Source organism: Somniosus microcephalus, chromosome 7 (assembly GCF_052327205.1).
Source record: "Somniosus microcephalus isolate GS21.2 chromosome 7, FLI_Smic_1.0, whole genome shotgun sequence".
NCBI lineage: Eukaryota > Metazoa > Chordata > Chondrichthyes > Squaliformes > Somniosidae > Somniosus > Somniosus microcephalus.
In genome coordinates, this window is record NC_140993.1 from 175,829,041 (window position 1) to 175,852,602 (window position 23,562).

Below are 23,562 nucleotides of genomic sequence, written 5' to 3' on the forward strand. Positions count from 1 at the left end.
TGGTGTGTGTAAAGTGTTTAAAGAAGTTTTACTTACATGTACTTACCTTTACAGCCTTCCTTCCTTCAGGTCTCGGGAGTCCCTCATCTCACCGGCACAGAAAGCAGAATGGCTGCGAGCTGTCAAAAGTTCCAGCGTTCAGCTTTCTGTTCCGGGGAGATCTCTAAATCATCCTGAGAGGAAGGAATTAACCTGGAGTACAGAAGGTCTTGACAGATGAAATATCAATCTGTGATGTCACCTGTTGCCGGGTGGCCCTTAATTGGCGGGCTCAACAAGGTCAATCAAGTCAAAATCACGTGGGTTGGCTAGAACTCGATGGAGGCGGGACTACAACCCCGAAAGTTGTAGTCCCGCCTCCTCAATGAAAATCCAGCCCTCAATGTTTTCAAGGGAAGACTGGATAAGCACTTGAGGGAAATAAACTTGCAGGGCTACGGGGATAGAGCGGGGGAATGGGACTGGCTCGATTGCTCTGCAGATAGCTGGCATGGACTCGATGGGCCGAATGGCCTCCTTCTGTGCTGTTATGACTCTAACTGTGTAACCACTTTATGCTCCCACCTAACATGTTGTCCCACAGACAATATCTAGCAGTAGCCATCTTCAGGAGTTTTGTAGCAAGAATCCCTTTCTGATGTGTCATGGTACTTTTTGGCACTATGGGCAAAAGAACATTTTGGACTTGGCTGCGATCTTTAAACAGTTAGCTGTTTGACTTGAAATTGTTAGTTTTGTTAACTAATTGTCTTGTGTGCTATTTTACTTTCTTTACAGTACAACAATGAAAGGTTTTTGCAGTTACTTTAGTGAAAATACCACTTTTACAGGTTTCAAATGAGGATCAAAAGGATTTAATGCATACAATAAAAAATCTAATCTAAACAGATTTTATCTTTATTTAACAATGTTGCCAATTACCACAAATTTGCACGTCAATACCCACACAGATATTTTTTTACACAGAAACCATGGTAACGGACCAAATGCAGGACTAGGTAAATTAGGAAATAGTTACCATGTGACACCAATTGATAACTGCTTGAATAAAAAGTTTTCATTAATCACAGTAGTTGTTTGACCAATTAGATTTTTATACTGAAGATCACGGCATGGTCCCATTACTATAGTCATGTGACAACAAACACTATTATAGTAAATCATCAGACTTATGACGGCAGATCTAAACAAAGGTTCCAACACATATTAGCTGTATATTTACATACCAGGGAAAGCCACGAGGAAGAAGGGTTACTACTTGGCAAATTTAGAAAATCAATATGATTAATTCTAAATCTATTCGTAACAGAAGGTCAAATTTCACCAAAGTGAAGTACAGATTTTGTGATTAAGAGGTTTGGGATAAAGAGTAATGCCCAAAATATTTAAAGCTATAAACTTGTCTTTGTGAAAAAAGTGTGTCAATTTTTATTCACCAAAAAACATGATGTAAAACACATTGAAATAGGTCAAATCACTTGTATAGGGCATGACTGCAACACAAACTATGCATAACTCTTCTCCCGCCCCAGCGCGATAAAAGTTTGCCAAACACCTTTTCATCAAAACTATTCCCTTTTTACTAAATACACTTATTGAATTTGTTAAGCATTTAAAATAAAATACAGATTATTTTACAATAAGAAATGATTTAGAATAGAAATTTATCCATTAGTCTTCAGTAAAACCAGCTGTATGTAAATATCATATCTTGTAATTTAAAAAAGTACAAAAGATTTTTTAAAAAGTGAATACAAAAGTTATTTCATGTAATGAGTACCATATTTTCTTATTATTAACACAAATAACAGAGGTTCACAAATACTGCAGTATAACAGGTGCAGTTGGTAAATAAGCTTATGGAATATGGAAGCTTGCATATTCCAGTCTGCTGTAGGACTAACTTGGCTTATCACTTCCTCAAAGAAGTCAAATAGATTGGTTATGCAGGATCTACCGCTTCTGAATTCATGCTGATTGCTGTTAACTTGATTGTACATATGATCCTTAAATTTACTCCTGAATATCCAATATTTCACATGGTATCGAGTTGAGCCTAATGGGTCTGCAATTGCCTATCTCGGATTTGTCATCCTTCTTGAATATAGACTCTCTGTTAGCTTTCTTTTCAATCTACTGCCAGCCCCCCCCTCCTCCCACCCCCAGCCCCCTGTTTACAGTGATTCCTTTATAATCATCACCAGTACCTCAAAATCATCTCCCGAGTCTCTCTCAGCACTCTGGGATAATTACCACCTATTCCTAGGAATTTGTTTTGAGCCCATTTAGCTAGTCTAGGACCTCATTTACAAAAAAGTCACTGATTTTACTTGGGATCTTTAAACAACGTTCTGTTTGACAAAGAAATACTTCTGGATATGGCTCTATGATGCCTTTATTCTTCAGTATTCATCTAAAAAATACATTTGTAACTAAAAAGAAAGAAAAAGATTTTTTTAAAGTGCCATGCAATGGTTGCTTTTATTTGGAGCTGCAACGCTCACGTTTAAGTTGAGACACTGAAATATGGACATTTCTTCATTTGGCCTCAGCTCTCAAAACCCTTTACTACTCACTACTTTTAGTTGACCATGGAGGTGTGGGGGGTTGTTCCTGTCATATTTGAGGAAACAAAACATGGAATGATGAAAGGTCCTTTGACCCATCAAGTTTCACTTATCCTCTCGCCGCTGCAGCAGCAGCGAGAGGATAAAGAGCAGCCCGAGAATGGACCTGAATTAAAGCAGCGGCAGCGGCGAGAGGATAAAGAACAACCAGAGAATGGACCTGAATTAAAGCAGTGGCAGCGGCGAGAGGATAAAGAACAACCAGAGAATGGACCTGAATTAAAGCAGTGGCAGCGGCGAGAGGATAAAGAACAACCAGAGAATGGACCTGAATTAAAGCAGTGGCAGCGGCGAGAGGATAAAGAACAACCAGAGAATGGACCTGAATTAAAGCAGTGGCAGCGGCGAGAGGATAAAGAACAACCAGAGAATGGACCTGAATTAAAGCAGCGGCAGCGGCGAGAGGATAAAGAACAACCAGAGAATGGACCTGAATTAAAGCAGCGGCAGCAGCGAGAGGATAAAGTGCAGCCCGAGAGTGGACCTGAATTAAAGCAGCGGTAGCGCCAAGAGGATGAAGAACAACCAGAGAATGGACCTGAATTAAAGTAGCGGCAGCAGCGAGAGGATAAAGAGCAGACAGAGAGCGGACCTGAATTAAAGCAGCGGCAGCGCCAAGGCTCCGATTCAAAAACAACAAAAAATTCAAGAGTGACGTCACAGGAGAGCAGGTAGGTGATTTGTTGCTGAGTATTACAGCATTTTTTTGCTCTCTAAGTTAGGGAAGGGGGTTAAATTAAGAGCTGAGAAGCTGTAACGTGCTAGTACATATTAAATTAATAACAAATTAATAACTTAAACTAGATAATATAATCAAACAATAAAACAAAAATATCAATTGAATAATAGCTTTAACTAATTAATGAATAAATAAAACAAGGTTAGAGATGGCAGAGCAGGTGGTGTGTTGTAACTGCAGCATGTGGGAGCTTGTGGCGAGCATCGCGATCCTGAGCAACCACATCTGCAGTGACTGCAACTCGAGGAACTTCAGCTCAGAGTTGTTAATCTGGAGTACAAGGTGCAGACATTGCGAGGCAACAGGGAGGGGGAGAGTTACCTGGATACAGTCACACCCTTTAGGTTAAGTAGTACTTTCATCAGTGGTCAGGGGCAGGAGGGTGTGACTGTGAATCAGGCATGTAGTGATGGAGAAGACTCAGCGCTTGACCTTGTCCAATAGGTACGAGGTACTTGCTACCTGTATGGATGAGGAAAAGGACTGCAGGGAGGCTGGGCAAACTGACCACAACACCGTGGTACAGGGGGCCATCCAAGTGGGGGGGAGAAGGAAGGAATGTGGTAGTATTAGGGGACAGTATAGTCAGAGGGATAGATACTGCAGCCGCGAAAGAGTCCCGAAGGCTGTGTTGCCTGCCCGGTGCCAGGGTTAAGGATATCTCCTCGCGGCTGGAGAAGAACTTGGAGTGGGAGGGGGAGGATCCAGTTGTCGTGGTCCATATAGGAACCAACGACATAGGTAGAACTAAGAATGAAGATCTGCTGAGGGAGTTTGAGGAGCCAGGGTCTAAATTCATAAGTAGAACCTCAAGGGTAATAATCTCTGGATTACTACCTGAGCCACGCACAAATTGGCATAGGGTCAAGTAGATCAGAGAGTTAAATGCGTGGCTCATAGAGTGGTGTGGGAAGAAGGGGTTTCAATTCATGGGGCACTGGCACCAGTACTGGGGAAAGAGGGAGCTGTTCCGTTGGGACGGGCTACACTTAAACTGGGCTGGGACCAGCGTCCTGGTGAATCGAATAACTAGGGCTGGAGATAGGGCTTTAAACTAAAAAAAGGGGGGGGGTGAAGTCAGGTGAGGGGAAATTTAGAAAGCTAAAGAGAAAGGTCAAGGCAATAGAGCAGTGTAGTGATTTGGGTAAAAATAAGCAGAGTATGATAGGAAGGGACAGAGAGTTTAACGGTAGCAGTGCAGCAGAGAATAAGGCCAAAGCAGGGAATAATGGTAAAAAATGTAATTAAATATTCTTTATCTGATTGCATGAAGCATTCTTAACAAGATAGACGAACTAGTGGCACAAATAGAGATAAATGGGTTTGATCTAATAGCCATTACAGAGACATGGTTGCAAGGTGCGAAGGTTGGGAACTAAATGTTCCAGGGTACTTGACGTTTTGAAAAGACAGGCAGAATGGAAAAAGAGGGGGAGTAGCCCTGATAATAAAGGATGACATAAGGACAGTAACGTGAAAGGATCTCGGCTCGGAAGATCAGGAAGTAGAATCAGTATGGGTGGAGATAAGGAATAACAAGGGACGGAAAACACTGGTGGGAGTAGTATATAGGCCCTCTAACAGTAGCTATACCGTTGGACAGGCTATTAATGAAGAAATAGTAGAAGCTTGTAAAACAAAGGTAATGCAATAATCGTGGGGGACTTTAATCTTCATATAGACTGGACAAATCAAATTGGCAAAGGTAGTCTGGAGGACGAGTTCCTGGAATGCATTTGGGACAGTTTCCTAGAACAATAAGTCATGGAACCAACCAGGGAACAGGTTATTTTAGATCTCGTATTGTGTAATGAGACAGGGTTAATTAGAAATCTCATAGTAAAGGATCCTCTGGGGCAGAGAGGTCATAATATGATAGCATTTCACATTAAGTTTGAGAGTAACTTGCCTAAGTTCAAAACTAGAGCCTTAAACTTAAATAAAGCCAATTAAATAGGTATGAGGGGCGAGTTGGTGAAGGTAGATTGGAAAATTAGATTAAAGGGTATGGCGGTAGATAAGCAGTGGATTTCCAAAAGGCATTTGATGAGGCGCCACATAAAAGGTTGTTACGCAAGATAAGGGCTCATGGGGTTGGGGGTAATACATTAGCATGGATAGAGGATTGGTTAATGACATAAAAGAGAGTAGGGATAAACAGGACTGTAACTAATGGGGTGCTGCAAGGATCAGTGCTTGGGCCTCAGCTATATATAATCTATATTAATAACTTAGATGAAGGGACTGAGTGTAATGATTCCAAGTTTCCTGACGATACAAAGCTAGATGGGAAAGTAAGCTGTGAGGAGGGCACAGAGACTTCAAAAGGGACATAGACAGGTTAAGTAACTGGGCAATAAGGTGGCAGGTGGAGTATAATGTAAATGTGAGGTTATTCACTTTGGTAGGAATAGAAAAACAGAATTTTTTTTACATGTTGATAAACTATTAAATGTTGGCGTTGAGAGAGATTTAGTTGTCCTTATACAGGAAACACAGAAAGTTAGCATGGAGGTACAGCAAGCAATTAGGAAGGCAAATTGCATGTTGGCCTTTATTGCAAGGGGGTTGGAGTACAAGAGTAAGGAAGTCTTGCTAAAATTTTATTTTGGTGAGACCACACCTGGAGTACTGTGCACAGTCTTGGTCTCCTTATCTGAGGAAGGATATACTTGCCTTAGAGACAGTGCAACAAAGGTTCTCTAGATTGATTCCTGGGATGAGAGGATTGGCCTATGAGGAGAGATTGTATAGAATGAGCCTATACCCTCTGGAGTTTAGAAGAATGAGAGGTGATCTCATTGAAACATACAAGATTCTGAAGGGGATTGACAGGGTGGATGCTGAAAGTTTGTTTCCCCTGGCTGGAGTGTCTAGAACTAGGGGGCATAGTCTCAGGATAAGGGGTCGGCCATTTAAGGCCGAGATGAGGAGGGATTTCTTCACTCAGCGGGCTGTGAATCTTTGGAATTCTCTGCCCCAGAGGGCTGTGGATGCTGAGTCTTTGATTATATTCAAGGCTGCAATAGATAGATTTTTGGACTCATGGGGAATCAAGGGATATAGAGATTGGGCGGGAAAGTGGAGTTGAGGTCGATGATCAACCATGATCTTATTGAATGGCGAAGCCGGCTCGAGGGGCCACATGGCCTACTCCTGCTCCTATTTCTTATGTTCTTATAACCTGCCCTGTTCTCGACTCTTCCCAATTTATTTAATCACTAAGGGAATGTTGACCACTGTTCCACTGCCGATCAGATTAATTTTTAAAATAAAAATTAACTGATAAATTTAATTAATTTAAATCCAAGTAATGAAAGTCTATCCTAATATTTTATATATTTCATGCATTCTACTTTATACACTGTCAGCATTAGAATGTTTTAGATTATGTTAGAACAAAGAACAGAATGAGAACATGTTCCTTCAACAGACCATGTACAATCTAATTTATCATGGACTACCTAACTTGTGAAATTTCCTGAGGTAATGTCCTGTAAAATTCTCTTTAAGGTCCAAAGATAATTAAGCAGAACTCCAAACTATTAACTTTATAATTTCCATTAACCTACTTAGTTGCTTATTTCCATGATCCCAGGAAATCTAGCAAGTATCGTTTTCCATGCAGTCTTTTAACTCCATCTGACCTTAGATTACAACATTCAATCCTTGCTGGCTAATCTAATCTCCCAAGGGAAAGCACTGTAAAGTTCCCCCCAATTGCAAAGGTAATCAAATGAAACGGTAAAACATCCATCTACACTTGCACTCCATTATTTGAGCCTGGCCAGATGTGGAAATGTGGTGAAGGTGATGATCCTAAAAAGGAGACTCTGGCTGATCAGTGATTTTTTTTTAAAGGAAAAAAAGTATTTTTGCTTGTAATTTTTTTGTTATGATTAGAAAAGGGTGTATTTTTCAGATAAATACAAAGGAGTAGGGTCATTGCTGGGCCTGACCTTGGAGCATTCTCTTTGCAATTAATTGTTCTACAAACTTTGTTTTTAATGGTTACAGTAAAAAAGGAGCTCGAAACTTGGCAGTAAAGGTATTATTAAATGCAATAACCTTCAAATTCTGGAAGCTTTTTCAGATGCCCAGATTGTTGTTGCATTCTCTTGTCTCACACTCTGCAGAAGAAATACCTCAGGTTTTTTGGTTTACTTATGTAAAGGGGCAGGAGATACAACAGAGTAATGGAGGCATCTGTTAATTATGAACTAGCACCCAACAGGTACAGCAAACTACACAAGAATGTGGTTCAAGATGGAAACCACATGTTCATAGTCAAACCAAGGCCTTAATTTGGAGGCTGTTGAAGATGGCTAATATGTGCCTAAGTCCGGGAACACAAAACCCTTATCTAACAAACTAGTTACTTGAATAACTAATCTGAAGGAATTGTGCCAGATCTGACTTGAGAATGACTGCAGATCAATGCTTAATTTAACTGCCTGTCATGTTTGTCAATAGATCATGCCCGATTGTATATTTAGGCCTGAAAGAACTGTAGTGCAAACCACATTACTCCAATGAGATTACATTAACTAATCCAGCTGGGTTTTTTTTTGTATTCGTTCCTGGGATTTGGGCGTCGCTGGCAATGCCAGCATTTATTGCCCATCCCTAATTGCCTTTGAGAAGGTGGGGGTGAGCTGCCTTCTTGAACCGCTGCTTGTGGTGAAGGTATTCCCACAGTGCTGTTAGGGAGGGAGTTCCAGGATTTTGACCCAGCGACGATGAAGAACGGCGATATTTTTCCAAGTCAGGATGCTGTGTAACTTGGAGGGGAACTTGCAGGTGATGGTATTCCCATTCGGCTGCTACACTGGTCCTTCTAGGTGGTAGAGATCGTGGGTTTGGGAGGTGCTGCCGAAGAAGCCTTGGCGAGTTGCTGCAGTGCATCTTGTAGATGGTACACACTGCAGCCACGGTACACTGGTGGTGCAGGGAGTGAGTGTTTAAGGTGGTGAATGGAGGCTGCTTTGACCTGGATGGTGTTGAGCTTCTTGAGTGTTGTTGGAGCTGCACTCATCTAGGCAAGTGGAGAGAATTCCATCACATTGTTGACTTGTGCCTTGGAGATGGTGGAAAGGCTTTGAGTGTTAGGAGGTGAGACACTCGCCACAGAATACCCAGCCTCTGACCTACTCTTGTAGCCACAGTATTTATGTGGTTGGTCCAGTTAAGTTTCAGGTCAATGGTGACCCCCCAGGATGTTGATGGTGGCGGATTCGGCGATGGTAATGCCACTGAATGCCAAGGGGTGGTGATTAGACTCTCGCTTGTTGGAGATAATCATTGCCTGGCACTTGTGTGGCGTGAATGTTACCTGCCACTTATCAGCCCAAGCCTGAATGTCGTCCAGGTCTTGCTGTATTCGGGCATGGACTGCTTCATTATCTGAGGAGTTGCGAATGGAACTGAACACTGTCTCTAACATCTCTAGGAGGCAGTGGTGAGCAGTTTTTGGAGGTGCTGTCCATTGAAGCTGATATGTGTGATGACTGAGTTTCTTTCTAAATATTTCCATTGCATCAACAACCAAAGAGCAGTTTTCCTTCAGATGAGTGATCCAACAGCTTAACTAGTAGCTCTTCAGCAAAGCCTGAAATTACTACAGAACTGGAGGAAGACTACAGGGATATAGAAGAGAATTTTGTTTGCTTTTCAGTCATTACAAATGTTCTGTGTTGAATAAACCTGACCTAGAATTTGTGCTTTTCTATTATTTGGGCTGCAAGTGCAGTTCTGCAGGTTCATTCCCGGTGCGTGGATGGGTTGAGTTTTTTTTAAATTCGTTTATGGGATATGGGCGTCGCTAGCAAGGCCAGCATTTATTGCTCATCCCTATTTGCCCTCGAGAAGGTGGTGGTGAGCCACCTTCTTGAACCGCTGCAGTCTGTGTGGTGAAGGTACTCCCACAGTGCTGTTAGGTAGGAGGTTCCAGGATTTTGACCCAGCGACGATGAAAGATCAGTGATATACTTCTAAGTCAGGATGGTGTGTGACTTGGAGGGGAACGTGGAAGTGGTGGTGTTCCCATGCGTCTGCTGCCCTTGTCCTTCTAGGTGGGAGAGGTCGCGGGTTTGGGAAGTGCTGCCGAAGAAGCCTTGGCAAGTTGCTGCAGTGCATCTTGTAGGTGGTACACACTGCAGCCACGGTATGTCGGTGGTGGAGGGAGTGAATGTTTAGGTGGTGGATGGCGTGAAGGCATCTTGTTTAGAGGTTCACTTTCTAGCACTAAACACATTCTTATGGTCATCTTTTGGAAAGTAGAAACAAACTTTAAACTCAATGGAAGGCATCAATATCCTTCATGATGGATTTCCTGTTAGAGTAACAGCCAGATACTGGTACCAATAGGAGAAAACTAACTGAGGATCGGTTCATAGAGTGGTTCAGTAGTGTGGAGTCTAAATGGTTCTCAAGCCTAAAACAGAAAAATCTCTTAAAGAGACGCAGTCACTGTGGTTGCACCCTGTCAAATGATGGACCCAATTCTAATTTATTTGGAGCATAAGCAAATAAGGAAAAAGTTAAGGTTTAGGTGCTTATTGCTATGTGTATTCATTTTCTAATGATTTTTGACCCACATAGCTATTTACTAATCACCTCCACCATAAGAGAAATGCTTTGTTTTACTGTGCACTCAGAATTCTTTAATTTATGACAATACACCCCATCTTTCTGTCCCCCAAATAAAATTAACTGACAAATATAAAAGTGCTGAGTTCACTCTACTGCATTCTGTAAAGAACACAGCTGCACTAATTGCAGGTACTTATTTCTGCAATTTAATCCCAGTTACTATGTGCATAAAAACAAGCCCACAGAAAAAAAATTACCAAGAAACTCCTCCTATTCATACGCCCAGAATTAATTTCTCCCTCCCCAAAAGCCTGATTCAACAGGGATAAATTACCTTTTCAGTAATGCACATGAGCAGGAGCAGATATAGTAAGGAAATATTTCCTCCTTACATTCTATTTACAAGGTAACTAGTATAAGAAATGCCAAGCAAATATTTTGAAAATAAAAGCCTAGAATGTGTGTCTCAGGAGGTGCTAAATCATCCCACAGTTAAACTTCAGGGTTATTCATGTTTTGTTTCTGTTGCAATTCACGGATGCTTTCGTAATGGTTCTCTCCTTCTGCGCACAGGAATTGGTTTCCATTAGATTCAGTCTCCTGTTCTGGAGGTGCCTCTTTCAGAGCTCTGACAGGTTCATATCCTGGATCAATGTCCTCCCCCACAGCATCTACAGATTCAATCTGACCTGTAACTCTGGGTTCTCTTTCATAGTCAGTTACAGATGCATATAGATGACTGGCTGTAGACGGACGTCTTTGAGGGTTCACTTCATCAATGCTGGCATACCCACCTTCCTGCTCTGTGTCTGCTTGATACCATTGCTGTGCTGGTTTATTCACAGTGGAGTACATGGCTGCAATCTAAGAAGAAACCATTATCTTGCATTAGAATTCCAGATGGACAATACGAGGCAAACCAAAAGATTTTTTTTTTGTAGATTTTGGGCCTAATATGATAAGAGTTCAAAAATACCACTTTCCACTCTGTTGCTGACTGACCAAAAATAAATTTCACCAAGCTCCAAAACAATACATAGTATTCTTCCACTTGATTAGTACCATTGTATTGTAAAATTCATAAAATCTTAGCTTATCTGATAATCAAGTAGATAAAGGTACCATCTATTGTAGCATCACTCTTACTATCTAAAGATCCATGTCGCAAAATGAGAGCAAGAAAGAAATTGGCTAAAGAGTGTTTAAAGAGTTCAGGCGTCACATTATTTGGCAATATAAATGAATCAACTCGCAATCTATAGGAAAACCAATGCAGACCTGACTCACTGAAGGTTTATTTTTCTGTAAATCCCCAGCTTATCATGCACCTTATTTAGACTCCTTTTTAAATCAGACTTTCCATTGCAACACAATGTTGCTCTGTATGGTTGCTGTAGTAGTTTGGATCATGCGACAGTGGGTGAGTTCAATGTACAGCCAAACTAGGTGCTCACAAAGCACAAGGATTGAACATGCAGTTATGAAAATTGTAGAATAAATTATGAAAAAGAGAAAGAGATAACTAAAGGAGCATTTGCCAATTGTCAGCATTTCACAAGAACGATCTACTTTTTTCACTGAGATTAGAAATTGGTAGTATCGAAAACCTTATTTCAGTGAGCAACTGATAAATCTATGGAACACGTTCCATAGGAGGATGGTGGAAGTAGAATGTGTTGATTCATACAAATGCAAGTCAGATAGATTTATTTCAGCATATAACATTTTGGGATACAGTACATGATAATTTGTGACATGACATATGGTTAAGTGTAGCATGCTTATTTGAGTATTCTTGGCAGTATTCATGTGGAACAACCAAGTTTTCAAAATAGGATTGGGGCTACAGGTGTAATATGCTTTACTTAATTTAAAAAATGTACATTGAAACTGACAGTTAGAATTACTGTAGGCTCCAAAATGCCAATAAATGTACCAAATCAGGTGTCAAAGTTCAGTGTTCTGAGGGGGCATCCCCATAGAAAATAAATCTCATGTCTTCAGCACTCACATCCTATTTCAGTAATGTCTAGATCACCACTCCTGTTAACTGTGTTTCTGTGTACTGAAATTAAAGTAATGGAATATTGGGCATACTTGCAGATTAAGCATCTCAGTCTAACCCCTTGTCTTCATGTGCCATAAAGTCTATATTAAGTGTTGTTTTTGAGCAGTTAGCTTGTTGGGGGGCATCAGCTTTTTGCTAGATTTCTGTATTTGCCTATAAGCATTTGCCACATGGACTGTTTCAGTCAATGGCTGATAGCCATCATCATGGCGGACTCATTTTAAAGTAGTGCCATCATATGCTATGTGATTGGTCATGTGATTGGGGGAGACAAAAAAGAGATAGATTCAGAATAAACAAACTATAGATTTTGAGTATATGTGTGATATATTTCAATATACACTGATGCTTCCATGATGTGCCCTTTGACAAAGGATTGCCATTACATGCTGCAAAGTTAAAGTATAGCGTATATGTGATCACAACTGGCTGAAATATACCTTTATTATACTTTCCCAAGGTGTTCCTGCAAAATTATGATTTGGATAAATCAATGCCTGGGAACAAAAGTACAAATACTAACAGAAAGAGGATTAAAGTTGTGTTTTTCTCCAGTTGTCAATCTGGAGCTGCTCTTCATTGTTTAATGTATTGCTGGCTCAGACCTCAAATGCTGACTGTGCCGATGAATGACCTGAAATGTTTGCTCCTGAAAGTGATGTCATATGACCATTGATCATATGGTTGTTAGCATCACAACAGACAATTTCTGGATACCACACAAATGTACAGTATAGCAAATTCACTACAAAGGAGGGATAAAATGTAAAAATGTTAACTTGTGGATTTTAAGACATTTCTTACTGTGTATGCTGTATTTAATGTGAATACCTTATTACTATGTACATAACTTTTCATTCAAGATTCCTGCCATGTCAGGTTATGTCAAAACATGCAGGGTTAACTCTGTCCAAAAATGGCAGTTGATATGGAGACAAGTAGTTTTGGTAAAAGCAAAGGACGACAGACCCACAGTTCAAAGGACTAATTCAAAGCTCTTCTCACCAACATCAGGGAATGTGATAAAGTAACCACAACAGCCCAATGGATAGAAAGAGCTCTAAATAGCAGCTACTGGAAAAACTAGCCTTTAATTGCAAATGCTTGTATATTCTAATATAAAAAAAAGATACTTTACATTTTTTAAGAATAACATAATACATAGAATACAGACCAGAAGGGAATTTAAAAGCATATATTATGATAAAACGAACATGACATTTAAGATGTAGGATGCATGGCCTTGCCAGCGATGTCCACATCCCATAAATTAATAAAATAGTGAAACATCACCCACCTCAACCTGCGTCAATGATGGAGCCTCATCTTGAAACTTGTAGCTTTGTGCCTGAAAAAAAAGTGGCAATATTTTAAAAAAATCTAAAAATTCAATATAGGATTTTGATACTTATTCTTTTAAACTTACTACAATAACTAGATGGCAGAAACTAGGTTTAGAGTCATTTTAGATTTTTGTAATGTTGTCAATCTTTGAAAATGCATTTCTTGAACAGTATGTTATAGCAGATCCGACTTATGATAAAAGGAAACAATCAAATCTCCAGAATGAAAGAGACCACAAGGTAGATTTTAACTTGCTACATGGTCGTAAAACAGGCACTGAGAATTGAAATCAATAGTATCAGTAATGGTGACCATGAAACTATCGGATTGTCATAAAAACCCGTCTGGTTCACTAATGTCCTTTAGGGAAGGAAATCTGCCGTCCTTACCTGGTCTGGTCTATATGTGACTCCAGACCCACAGCAATGTGGTTGAGTCTTTACTGCCCTCTGAAATGGCCTAGTAAACCGCTCAGTTGTAACAAACCGCTACGAAACAAAATAATAAGAATGAAACCAGACGGACCACCCAGCATTGACCTCAGCACCGGCTAAGGACACGGCAACGGTACGCCCAGCCCAGTCAACCCTGCAAAGTCCTCCTCACCAATATCTGGGGACTTGTGCCAAAATTAGGAGACTTGTCCCACAGACTAGTCAAGCAACAGCCTGACATAGTCATACTCACAGAATCATACCTTTCAGCCAATGTCCCAGACTCCTCCATCACCATCCCTGGGTATGTCCTGTCCCACCGGCAGGACAGACCCACCAGGGGTGGTGGCACAGTGGTTTACAGTCGGGAAGGAGTGGCCCTGGGAGTCCTCAACATTGACTCTGGACCCCATGAAGTCTCATGGCTTCAGGTCAAGCATGGGCGAGGAAACCTCCTGTTGATTACCACCTACCGCCCTCCCTCAGCTGATGAATCAGTACTCCGCCATGTTGAACACCACTTGGAAGAAGCACTGAGAGTAGCAAGGGCACAGAATGTACTCTGGGTGGGGGACTTGAATGTCCATCACCAAGAGTGGCTCAGTAGCACCACTACTGACCAAGTCCTGAAGGACATAACTGCCAGTCTGGGCCTGCGACAGGTGGTGAGAGATCCAACACGAGGGAAAAACCTACTCGAACTCGTCCTCATCAATCTACCTGTCGCAGATGCATCTTCCATGACAGTATTGGTAGCAGTGACCACTGCACAGTCATTGTGGAGACGAAGTCCCATCTTCACACTGAGAACACCCTCCATGACGTGGTGTAGCACTACCACCGTGCTAAATGGGATAGATTCAGAACAGATCCAGCAGCTCAAAACTGGGCATCCATGAAGCACTGTGGGCCATTAGCAGCAGCAGAATTGTATTCCACCACAATCTGTAACCTCATGGCCCAGCATATCCCTCACTCTACCATTGCCATCAAGCCAGGGGACCAACCCTGGTTCAACGACGAGTGTAGAAGAGCATGCCAGGAGCAGCAACAAGCTTACCTAAAAATGAGGTGCCAACCTGGGGAAGCTGCAACACAGGACTACATGCATGCTAAAAAGCAGAAGCAGCATGCTATAGACAGGGCTAAGCGATCCCACAATCAACGGATCAGATCAAAGCTCTGCAGTCCTGCCACATCCAGTCGTGAATGGTGGTGGACCATTAAACAACTAACGGGAGGCGGAGGCTCCATGAATATCCCCATCCTCAATGAAGGTGGAGCCCAGCACAAGAGTGCAAATGACAAGGCTGAAGCATTTGCAACCATCTTCAGCCAGAAGTGCAGAGTGGATGATGCATATCGGCCTTCTCCTGAGGTCCCCACCATCACAGAAGCCAGTCTTCAGCCAATTTGATTCACTCCACGTGATATCAAGAAATGGCTCAGCGCACTGGATACAGCAAAGGCCATGGGCCCTGACAACATCCCGGCTATTGTGCTGAAGACTTGTGCTTCAGAACTAGCTGCGCCTCTAGCCAAGCTGTTCCAGTACAGCTACAAAACTGGCATCTATCCAACAATGTGGAAAACTGCCCAGGTATCTCCTGTCCACAAAAACCAGGACAAATCCAATCCGGCCAATTACCGCCCCATCAGTCTACTCTCAATCATCCGCAAAGTGATGGAAGGTGTCATCAACAGTGCTATCATGTGCCACTTACTCACCAATAACCTGCTCACTGATGCCTAGTTTGGGTTCCGCCAAGACCACTCTGCTCCTGACCTCATTACAGCCTTGGTCCAAATATGGACAAAGGAGCTGAATTCCAGAGGTAAGGTGAGAGTGACTGCCCTTGACATCAAGGCAATATTTTACCGAGTGTGGCATCAAGGAGCCCAAGTAAAACTGAAGTCAGTGGAAATCGGGGGGGGGGGGGGGAACTCTCCACTGGCTGGAGTCATACCTAGCACAAAGGAAAATGGTTGTGGTGATTGAAGGTCAATCATCACAGCCCCAGGACATCGCTGCAGGAGATCCTCAGGGCAGTGTCCTAGGCCCAACCATCTTCAGCTGCTTCATCAATGACCTTTCCTCTAACATTAGGTCAGAAATGGGGATGTTCGCTGATGACTGCACAGTGTTCCAATGCCATTCACAGCTCCTCAGATAATGAAGCAGTCCATGTCTGCATGCAACAAGACCTGGACGACGTTCAGTCTTGGGCTGATAAGTGGCAGGTAACATTCGCGTCACAGAAGTGCCAGGCAATGACTATCTCCAACAAGCAAGAGTCTAACCACCGCCCCTTGACATTCAATGGCATTACCATCAGCAAATCCCCCACCATCCACATCCTGGGGGTCACCATTGACCAGAAACTTAACTGGACCAGCCACATAAATACTACGGCAACACGAGCAGGTCGGAGGCTAGGTATTCTGTGGCTAGTGTCTCGCCTCCTGACTCCCCAAAGCCTTTCTACCACCTACAAGTCACAAGTAAGGAGTGTGATGAAATAATCTCCACTTGCCTGGATGAGTGCAGCTCCAACAACACTCAAGAAGCTCAACAACATCCAGGACAAAGCAGCCCGCTTGTTTGGCACCCCATCTACCACCTTAAACATTCATTCCCTCCACCACCGGTGTACGGTGGCTGCAGTGTGTACCATCTACAAGATGCACTGCAGCAACTCGCCAAGGCTTCTTCAGCAGCACCTCCCAAACCCACGACCTCTTCCACCTAGAAGGACAAGATGAGCAGGCGCAAGGGAACACCACCACCTCCAAATTCCTCTCTGAGTCACACACCATCCTGGGTCGAAATCCTGGAACTCCCTAACAGCACTGTGGGAGTACCTTCACCACATGGACTGCAGCGGTTCAAGAAGGTGGCTCACCACCACCTTCTCAAGTGCAATTAGGGATGGGCAATAAATGCTGGCATTGCCAGTGAGGCCCACCATCCCATAAATGAACTTTTCAAAAATGGCGCAATTTCTGTAATGGGTGGCCAATCCGCAATGATGGTTTTACATCCAAGCGACAAGTTAAAAATCTACCCCCATCAGTTCAAAAAGTCCCAAACAGTTGTATCTGATTGCATGGTTTTTTCCCAAAATAATTGCCCAATTTTTCCATGAATAAATCTAAGCTACTTGCCTCAACAACCTCTCATAGGCAAGTCTTGGTTCTCTACAACCTCAAGAGTTTTTTTTAATGGTTCTGATGAAATCTAGATGAATTTTGATAGCGTACTCAGGGAAACAAGCAGAAAACCTCTGTTGAATCCACGGGATTCTGCTTGCATCTTCCAAGAAGTGGCAGACTATCACAACACCAGAATTCAATTTAGGCTTTAACTACCATATTAATTTACCAGAAGATGAACACACAGATAAATAAACAGTAATAATAGTACAATATATATTAGAAAGAGATGTAATAAATGGTTCAGAATATCTATTCTAAACTATATTTTTATTATTGACTTTTATATATGCAGTTATTCTTTTCTTACATTCTTATCAACTGCTCTAATTAATCCCTTTGAAAGTTACAAACTGGCTTGACACATTGATTTGAATAGCATAGGCTCATTAAATACCCTCCAAATACTTGCCAATGCTTTGTGAGTTTGAATAATTGTCAGCTAAATTGCAAAGGATCTATTCATCATACACATAACTGAACAGATCACAGTTGTATCTGTTTGAATTGTATGGCTTCGCTCCTCCCTGAAGCTATCTGCTTGGAGACCAAACAGAACAGTCCTTGCAACATCTGCATCAATTTTGTTCGGTGATTTTTTTTTTAGCTGCTTATTTATTGTGACTGAATTAAAGGAATCTCTACAAAACTAAAATTAAACATGCTTCATTTTGCCACTGGTATCTTAGGAATATCTTTACAAAAATGTTAGCATATCACATGTCTTCACTCAGAGGGTTGAGTGTCTTTGGAATTCCCCAGCCCAAAGGGCTGTGGATGTTGAGTCTTTGAGTATATTCAAGGTGGAGATGGATAGATTTTTTGGGGTTTTTAGCGCCCTGAAAAAGTTAGCGCCCCCGCTGCTGATTTCCCAGGTAGCGCCCCGAGAGAGGAGGGGCGCTACTGGAAGCGCCCCGCATCCCTCTTGGGACGCTGTGAGCCAATATTGCGGCTCTGCGGCACATCGCGCCGTGGTACTGCAGGCCTTCCTCCCCTTCTTAAAGGGGAGGGGCCTGCCGCAGCATGAGCCGGGGCCCAGCTGGGCCACCAGGGATCAGGAGAGCCGGCACTCACGGAGAGCAGCCGGCACCCCGAGGGAGGGCCTCACGGGGGCCGGGGACAGCAACGGGGGCAGGTGCTGGCAGGCGGCCAGCAACAAAAATGGCCTCCCCTTTAACTAGCGCCACCCCGGCCGCAGGTAGGTTCCCCTGACCCCAGCAGACATAGCATCCGGCAGTATGTCGGGGGGTGCCACCCAATATACAGCTGGGGCGCGAGCGGGGCACCGCGCACGGTGATGACATCATCGCCGGCGGCGCGGCACTAACGGTTAGCGCCACCACTAACCTCCCGCTGAATTTCACGGGAGGTGTTAGCAGCGCCACGCCTAGGCGCTAGTTGATTTGTGCCCCGTTAGCGCCCTTAGGGCACTAACGGGGACGCAAATCAACCGAATTTAGCCCCCTTGGACTCTAGGGGAATCAAGGGATATGGGGATCGGGCAGGAAAGTGGAGTTGAGGTCGAAGATCAGCCATGATCTTATTGAATGGCAGAGCAGGCTCGAGGGGCCGTAAGGCCTACGCCTGCTCCTAATTCTTACGTTATGTGTTCTTGTCCTTATCCACATCTGTGTTACTTTATCAAAAAATTCTATTAAATTTCTCTGGCATAGCTTCCCATTTGTAAATCTGAACTGATGTTTTCCTACTAATTTATATTTCTTGAAGTGTTCTACTACTTTGTCCTGAACAATTGATGTCCTGAACAATTGATTCCAGAGTTTTATTACCTGGATTCCTCCCAATCCTCTTTTTTAAATAAGTCACTTGGCCATATTTTGCTGAACAAATAACAGCGTGTGAATCGATGTTCCCGTTAACCTGTATGGCCGCGCAGTCTGGAGGTCCCGCGCAGGTTGCTCAACGGCTTTGCAAGGGGAAAGACTGCGCATGTGCGGAAATTTGAATGGGCCACGTACCAAGAAAGAGGGAACATTGGTGTGAACGATGCACGCCGATATTAATGCGCAAATCCTCCAGCAACTTGTAGAGAGGAAGAGATACTCCGTGAATTGCGAATCGCCACAAATTGCTGGCTGCTTTGTGCTGCACCACTGTTAGTTTTGTGAAAACAGAATCTCACGCTTAACCGCCCCGTGAGTTTCATGAAGTTGCTGCATTTGCATGTTAATTTCCCATTAAAAGTTAAGTCTTGTAATTAACAGCGCAAATACCTTTTTGACGGTGTGATAAATGTTAATGACTGCCAATCTCTCTTACCCGGAAAGTAAATTAGTATAAGTGTGGAGTCTCATTTCTTCTTGTTGTGAATTGTTTTAGGAGATTTTAAAAATGCCACATTTAAAATTTTTATTCTTACTTTTCCTTTGTCTTTTTTTTCTCACTCTCTTAATCCAATCCTTATTTCCCTCCCTTTATTTCTCTTTCTGTACCTGATTTGAAATTGAATTCACCCACTCTAATTCACCCTCCTTCTCAGTCCTTTGTCTGTTTATTTCTCAATCCTTTAATCTCATTGGTTAAGGAGATACACTGTTTGTCCTATTGTTCATCAAGATCCCAGATGTCCTGTTGCCCTCACTGCGCCATTATCAGCTCACCCTTCCAGCAACTTTGTGGGCAAAAAATTTAAAACCTAAACATGCACAAACAAGTCTAACTAACTAACTAACATGATGCCCCACTCCAGCAAAATTTGGCCCATTATATTTGCCCTTCTCCAGTTATCCTATATTACCCTTTTCTAGAAAATTCCAAACTATTTATGCCAGTGACGTTGCTAGCACGTCATCGATGTCTTTAAAAACCTTTGGGTGGCTCCCTTCTGGCCCAGGTGCTTTATTGACTTGGATCTTACTCAAGTCTCCAGCTACCAATTTAGTGCTAATGCTAATTTTATTACAGCCCTCAGTCAATTAAAACTAATTTTTAGTCATCCTTCTTGAACTCTCTGCAGCCTTTAACATAGCCCAACTACACCATCCTCCTCCAAAGTCACTCTTCCATTGTCCAGCTGAGTGGCGGTGCTCTTGCTTGTTTCTTCTTTCACCCATCCAATCATAGCCAGAGCATCATGAACAATGGCTTCTCTTGCTGCTCTTGCACTATCATCTCTGGAGTCTCCCCAGGATCTATCTTTGGCCCCCTCCTCTTCCTCATCTACGTGCTGCCCATTGGCGACATCATCCAAAGACATGGTGACATGTTCCACATGTATGCTGATGACACCCAGCTCTACTTCTCCACCACCTCTCTTGTCCCTGTATTGTAAGCCTGCTTCTCCAGCATCCAGTCCTGGATGGGCTGCAATTTCCTCCAGTTAAACATTGGGAAGGCCGAAGCCATCATCTTCGATCCCTGTCACAAACTCCATATCTTAACCTGAACCAAGTCTCGCTCATTCATCACCAACGTGCTCGCTGACCTACACTGGTTCCCCAACGCCTCCAATTTAAGATTCCCATCCATGTGTTACAGTCCCTTCTTGACCTCACCCTACCTATCTCTGTAACTTCCTCCAGTCCTACAAGCCTCCTAGAACTCTGCTCAAGGGGCTGAATGGCCTACTCTTGTTCTTTCTTGACCTCCTAAGGAGAGTACAGTTATGAGCACAATTTTTTTGTTGTTTCCCAGCCAGTCTACAGGGTGGTGGTTGAAACCATTAGTTGAGGTTTAACACTGGAAGTCATTTGATACCTGTTTGGGTCAAACAACTAATTCAAATAATATTGAATTATCTTTGTAGTTAAGTGAAAAGAAATGTAAAGATATAAAGCTAATAGTTATCCAATAAACACCCTGGACAAACAAACATATTGCTTATTGGATGCTCTAACTTTTCAAGAACGCTACCTGCCATTTTGATAGTCTGCAAAGCTTTAATTCCGATGCAGCGTCTTTCTTTACTTATACATGACAACTTCTAGATGATGCAGTAATTTAAAGCCAATCAGAAGTGGGCAAAGAAGGAGATACGAAAATGTATTATAGGAAATGACGGCATTTGGGGAAAAAAAATCACCTGCCTCCTGTAACCAAGATGATAGTGCTGATTTTCAGATGCAATATTGCTGATGTTATGATGCACATTTCTTCAAAATGTCATGTTTTGTTTTTTCTGAAGCTAGGATCCTTCAGCTGTTGTAATAGAAATATATTGGGCTCGAATTTCCCAGGGCTGTGGAGGCGGGAATGGAGGTGTGTGGGGTATTAAAATTGCAGAATCGGGGGGCACGAACCCTTCCCGCCTCCATGCCCGTTTCCCAGGTGGCGGGTACCCGACCTGTGCTGGGAGCCGGCTCCCCAAGGCGGGAAGGGGATTAGTGCCAATTAACTGGTAGTTAACAGGCAGTTTTTGGCCTAATCCCTATTTTTAGCCCTGAAGTGTGGGCTTCCCGACGGCTCCAAACCACGCCAAGTTAGCGAGGTGGAGCGTCGGGCTGAAGGGCTTGGAGGGTTCGAGATGTCCGGTGTTCAGATGAGTGATGGGTGCATGAGTGCAGAGGTAAGTGTGTTTGGTGTGTGTAAAGTGTTTAAATAAGTTTTACTTACCTTTACTTACTAATGCAGGCTTCCTTCCTTCAGGTCTCGGGAGTCCTTTATCTCACCGGCACAGAAAGCAGGATGGCTGCGAGCTGTCAAAAGTTGCAGCATTCTGCTTTCTGTTCTGGAGAGATTTCTAACTGAGTCTGTGGAGAAGGACTCAAGTTAGAAGTCAGATTGTCAGTGTTTGACAGCTTCACAGAGCTGTCAAATGCTCTTAACAGATGAAATGTCAATCCCGGACGTCACCTGTAACCGGGTGTCCCTTAATTGGCCTGCTGAGCCCGCTGGGCGGGCTCAACAAGGTCAATCAAGGGAAAATCGCATGCGTTGGCCACAAATCGATGGAAGCGGGACTACAACCCAAAAAGTGGGAGTCCCGCCTCCATCACGTCCCCATTGACAAAATCCAGCCCATTGTGTTTTTATAACCTTGCAAAGCATTTATCAGGTCAACAGTGATTGGCTGAAAATAGTACACTATTTATTTAAATAAAAATATGCTTAGAATCAAAACCAGTACTGCATTGAAGGATGGAAAAGTGAAAGAAGGACGTAACTATATTTTTTACCACAGTGGCACACCTTCTTCTGTTTCTAGAGAACAGATTGGCAGTTTGCAAACTCAACTCTAACCAGCAGTACCACTCTGCAGCCCATCTGATGCAAACATTTGACTTACTATGGAGTTGACAGAAATAATTTTAACATCTTCCAGTGGTCAGAAAGGGACCTGATCTGCATTTAAGAAAAATACTAGACACTCAATCTTCTACTCAGGATTCTAAACCATGTTTCCAATGTTGCATAGAAACAAGATTATCTTTCATGCAGTATATTCCGGGCTGACATTTGGAGAAATGTTATATAGAAAAAATTGCAATTAATTTTGGCTTGTAATCAAAGCAATTTAATTTATTCAAACTTTCTGATAAATTACTTTTAATGGTAATTTAAGAAAGAACTTTAATTTATATAGCATATTTTATGATTCAGGATGTCCCAAAGCTGTTTTGTAAGCAAACAACAATTTCTACACAAGATCCCACGAACTGCACTGAGATAAATGACCAGATAATCTGTTTTTTGGCAGTGTTAGTCGAGAGATAAATGTTGGCCAGAACACCAGGAGAACTCACCTGCTCGTCTTCAAATAGTGCCATGGGATCTTATACACCCACCTGAGCAGGCAGATGGGGTTTGGGTTTAACATCTCATCTGAAAGACCGCACCTCTGATCAGTGCAGTACTCTCAGTACTCCATTGAAGTGTCAGCCTAGATTATGCAGTCAAGTCTTGCAGTTGGGTTTGACTCATAACATTCTGACTCAGGCAAGAGTGGCAGCACTGAGCCAACTTGACATTATTAATGAACATACCCGTCAGTACATGTACATATTAATATTAAAGCATTTTAATAAGATAAATTGTTAGAAAATACACGTTAATTTAATAGCAGTTCAATCAGAATTTGTAAACGGACAAGACAGATGTATGATCGTCCATCAGGAATGTATAGATAGGATTTTCTTAATATATTAAGGCCATTGAAAAGTAAGTATGGCATTTTTAAAATGCAGTTTCACACCAAGCTAGAGTTATGCTGTGTCTATTACAAACTCAGATGCATCCTGCAGAACGCCTCACTTTATTCAGAGTGCTCAGCAGTCAGATCAGAACCTGGCTCCCGTGCTACACTACCACTTTCTTGTATAAGTTTGTCTGAATCTACTTCACATTGATACATTAGTGGCAGGATACTGTTCTCTATCCTAACCTGCGAGATGAATATGATTAGTTTATGAACTTAGTATTTATTTTGTAAGGTTAGTCCAGAGTTTTGCAGAAAATGTTTTATTAAGGTATCTAGCTGGGAACTACAGGGAACTCTCTGGTATCCGGCACCGACGGGACCAGGATGGTGCTGGTTGATTAAAAATTCCAGATGACGGAGAGGGTTTTTAACAAACAAAAATTAAAAAA

General features: G+C 42.5%; 1 protein-coding gene across 1 annotated transcript in view; it reads right to left on the reverse strand.

Annotated features, from left to right (window-relative positions):
- Positions 1 to 838: 838 nt before the first annotated feature.
- Positions 839 to 23,562, reverse strand: part of pag1 (phosphoprotein membrane anchor with glycosphingolipid microdomains 1) — a 162,534-nt gene continuing 139,810 nt past the window's right edge. Inside the window, exons 6-7 of the mRNA XM_085993238.1 lie at positions 13,323 to 13,373; positions 839 to 10,821 (exon numbers count right to left, since the gene is read on the reverse strand). Of these exons, the coding sequence (XP_085849364.1) occupies positions 10,450 to 10,821; positions 13,323 to 13,373 (423 nt within the window). The 3' untranslated portion in view covers positions 839 to 10,449. The remainder of the gene's footprint in view (positions 10,822 to 13,322; positions 13,374 to 23,562) is intronic.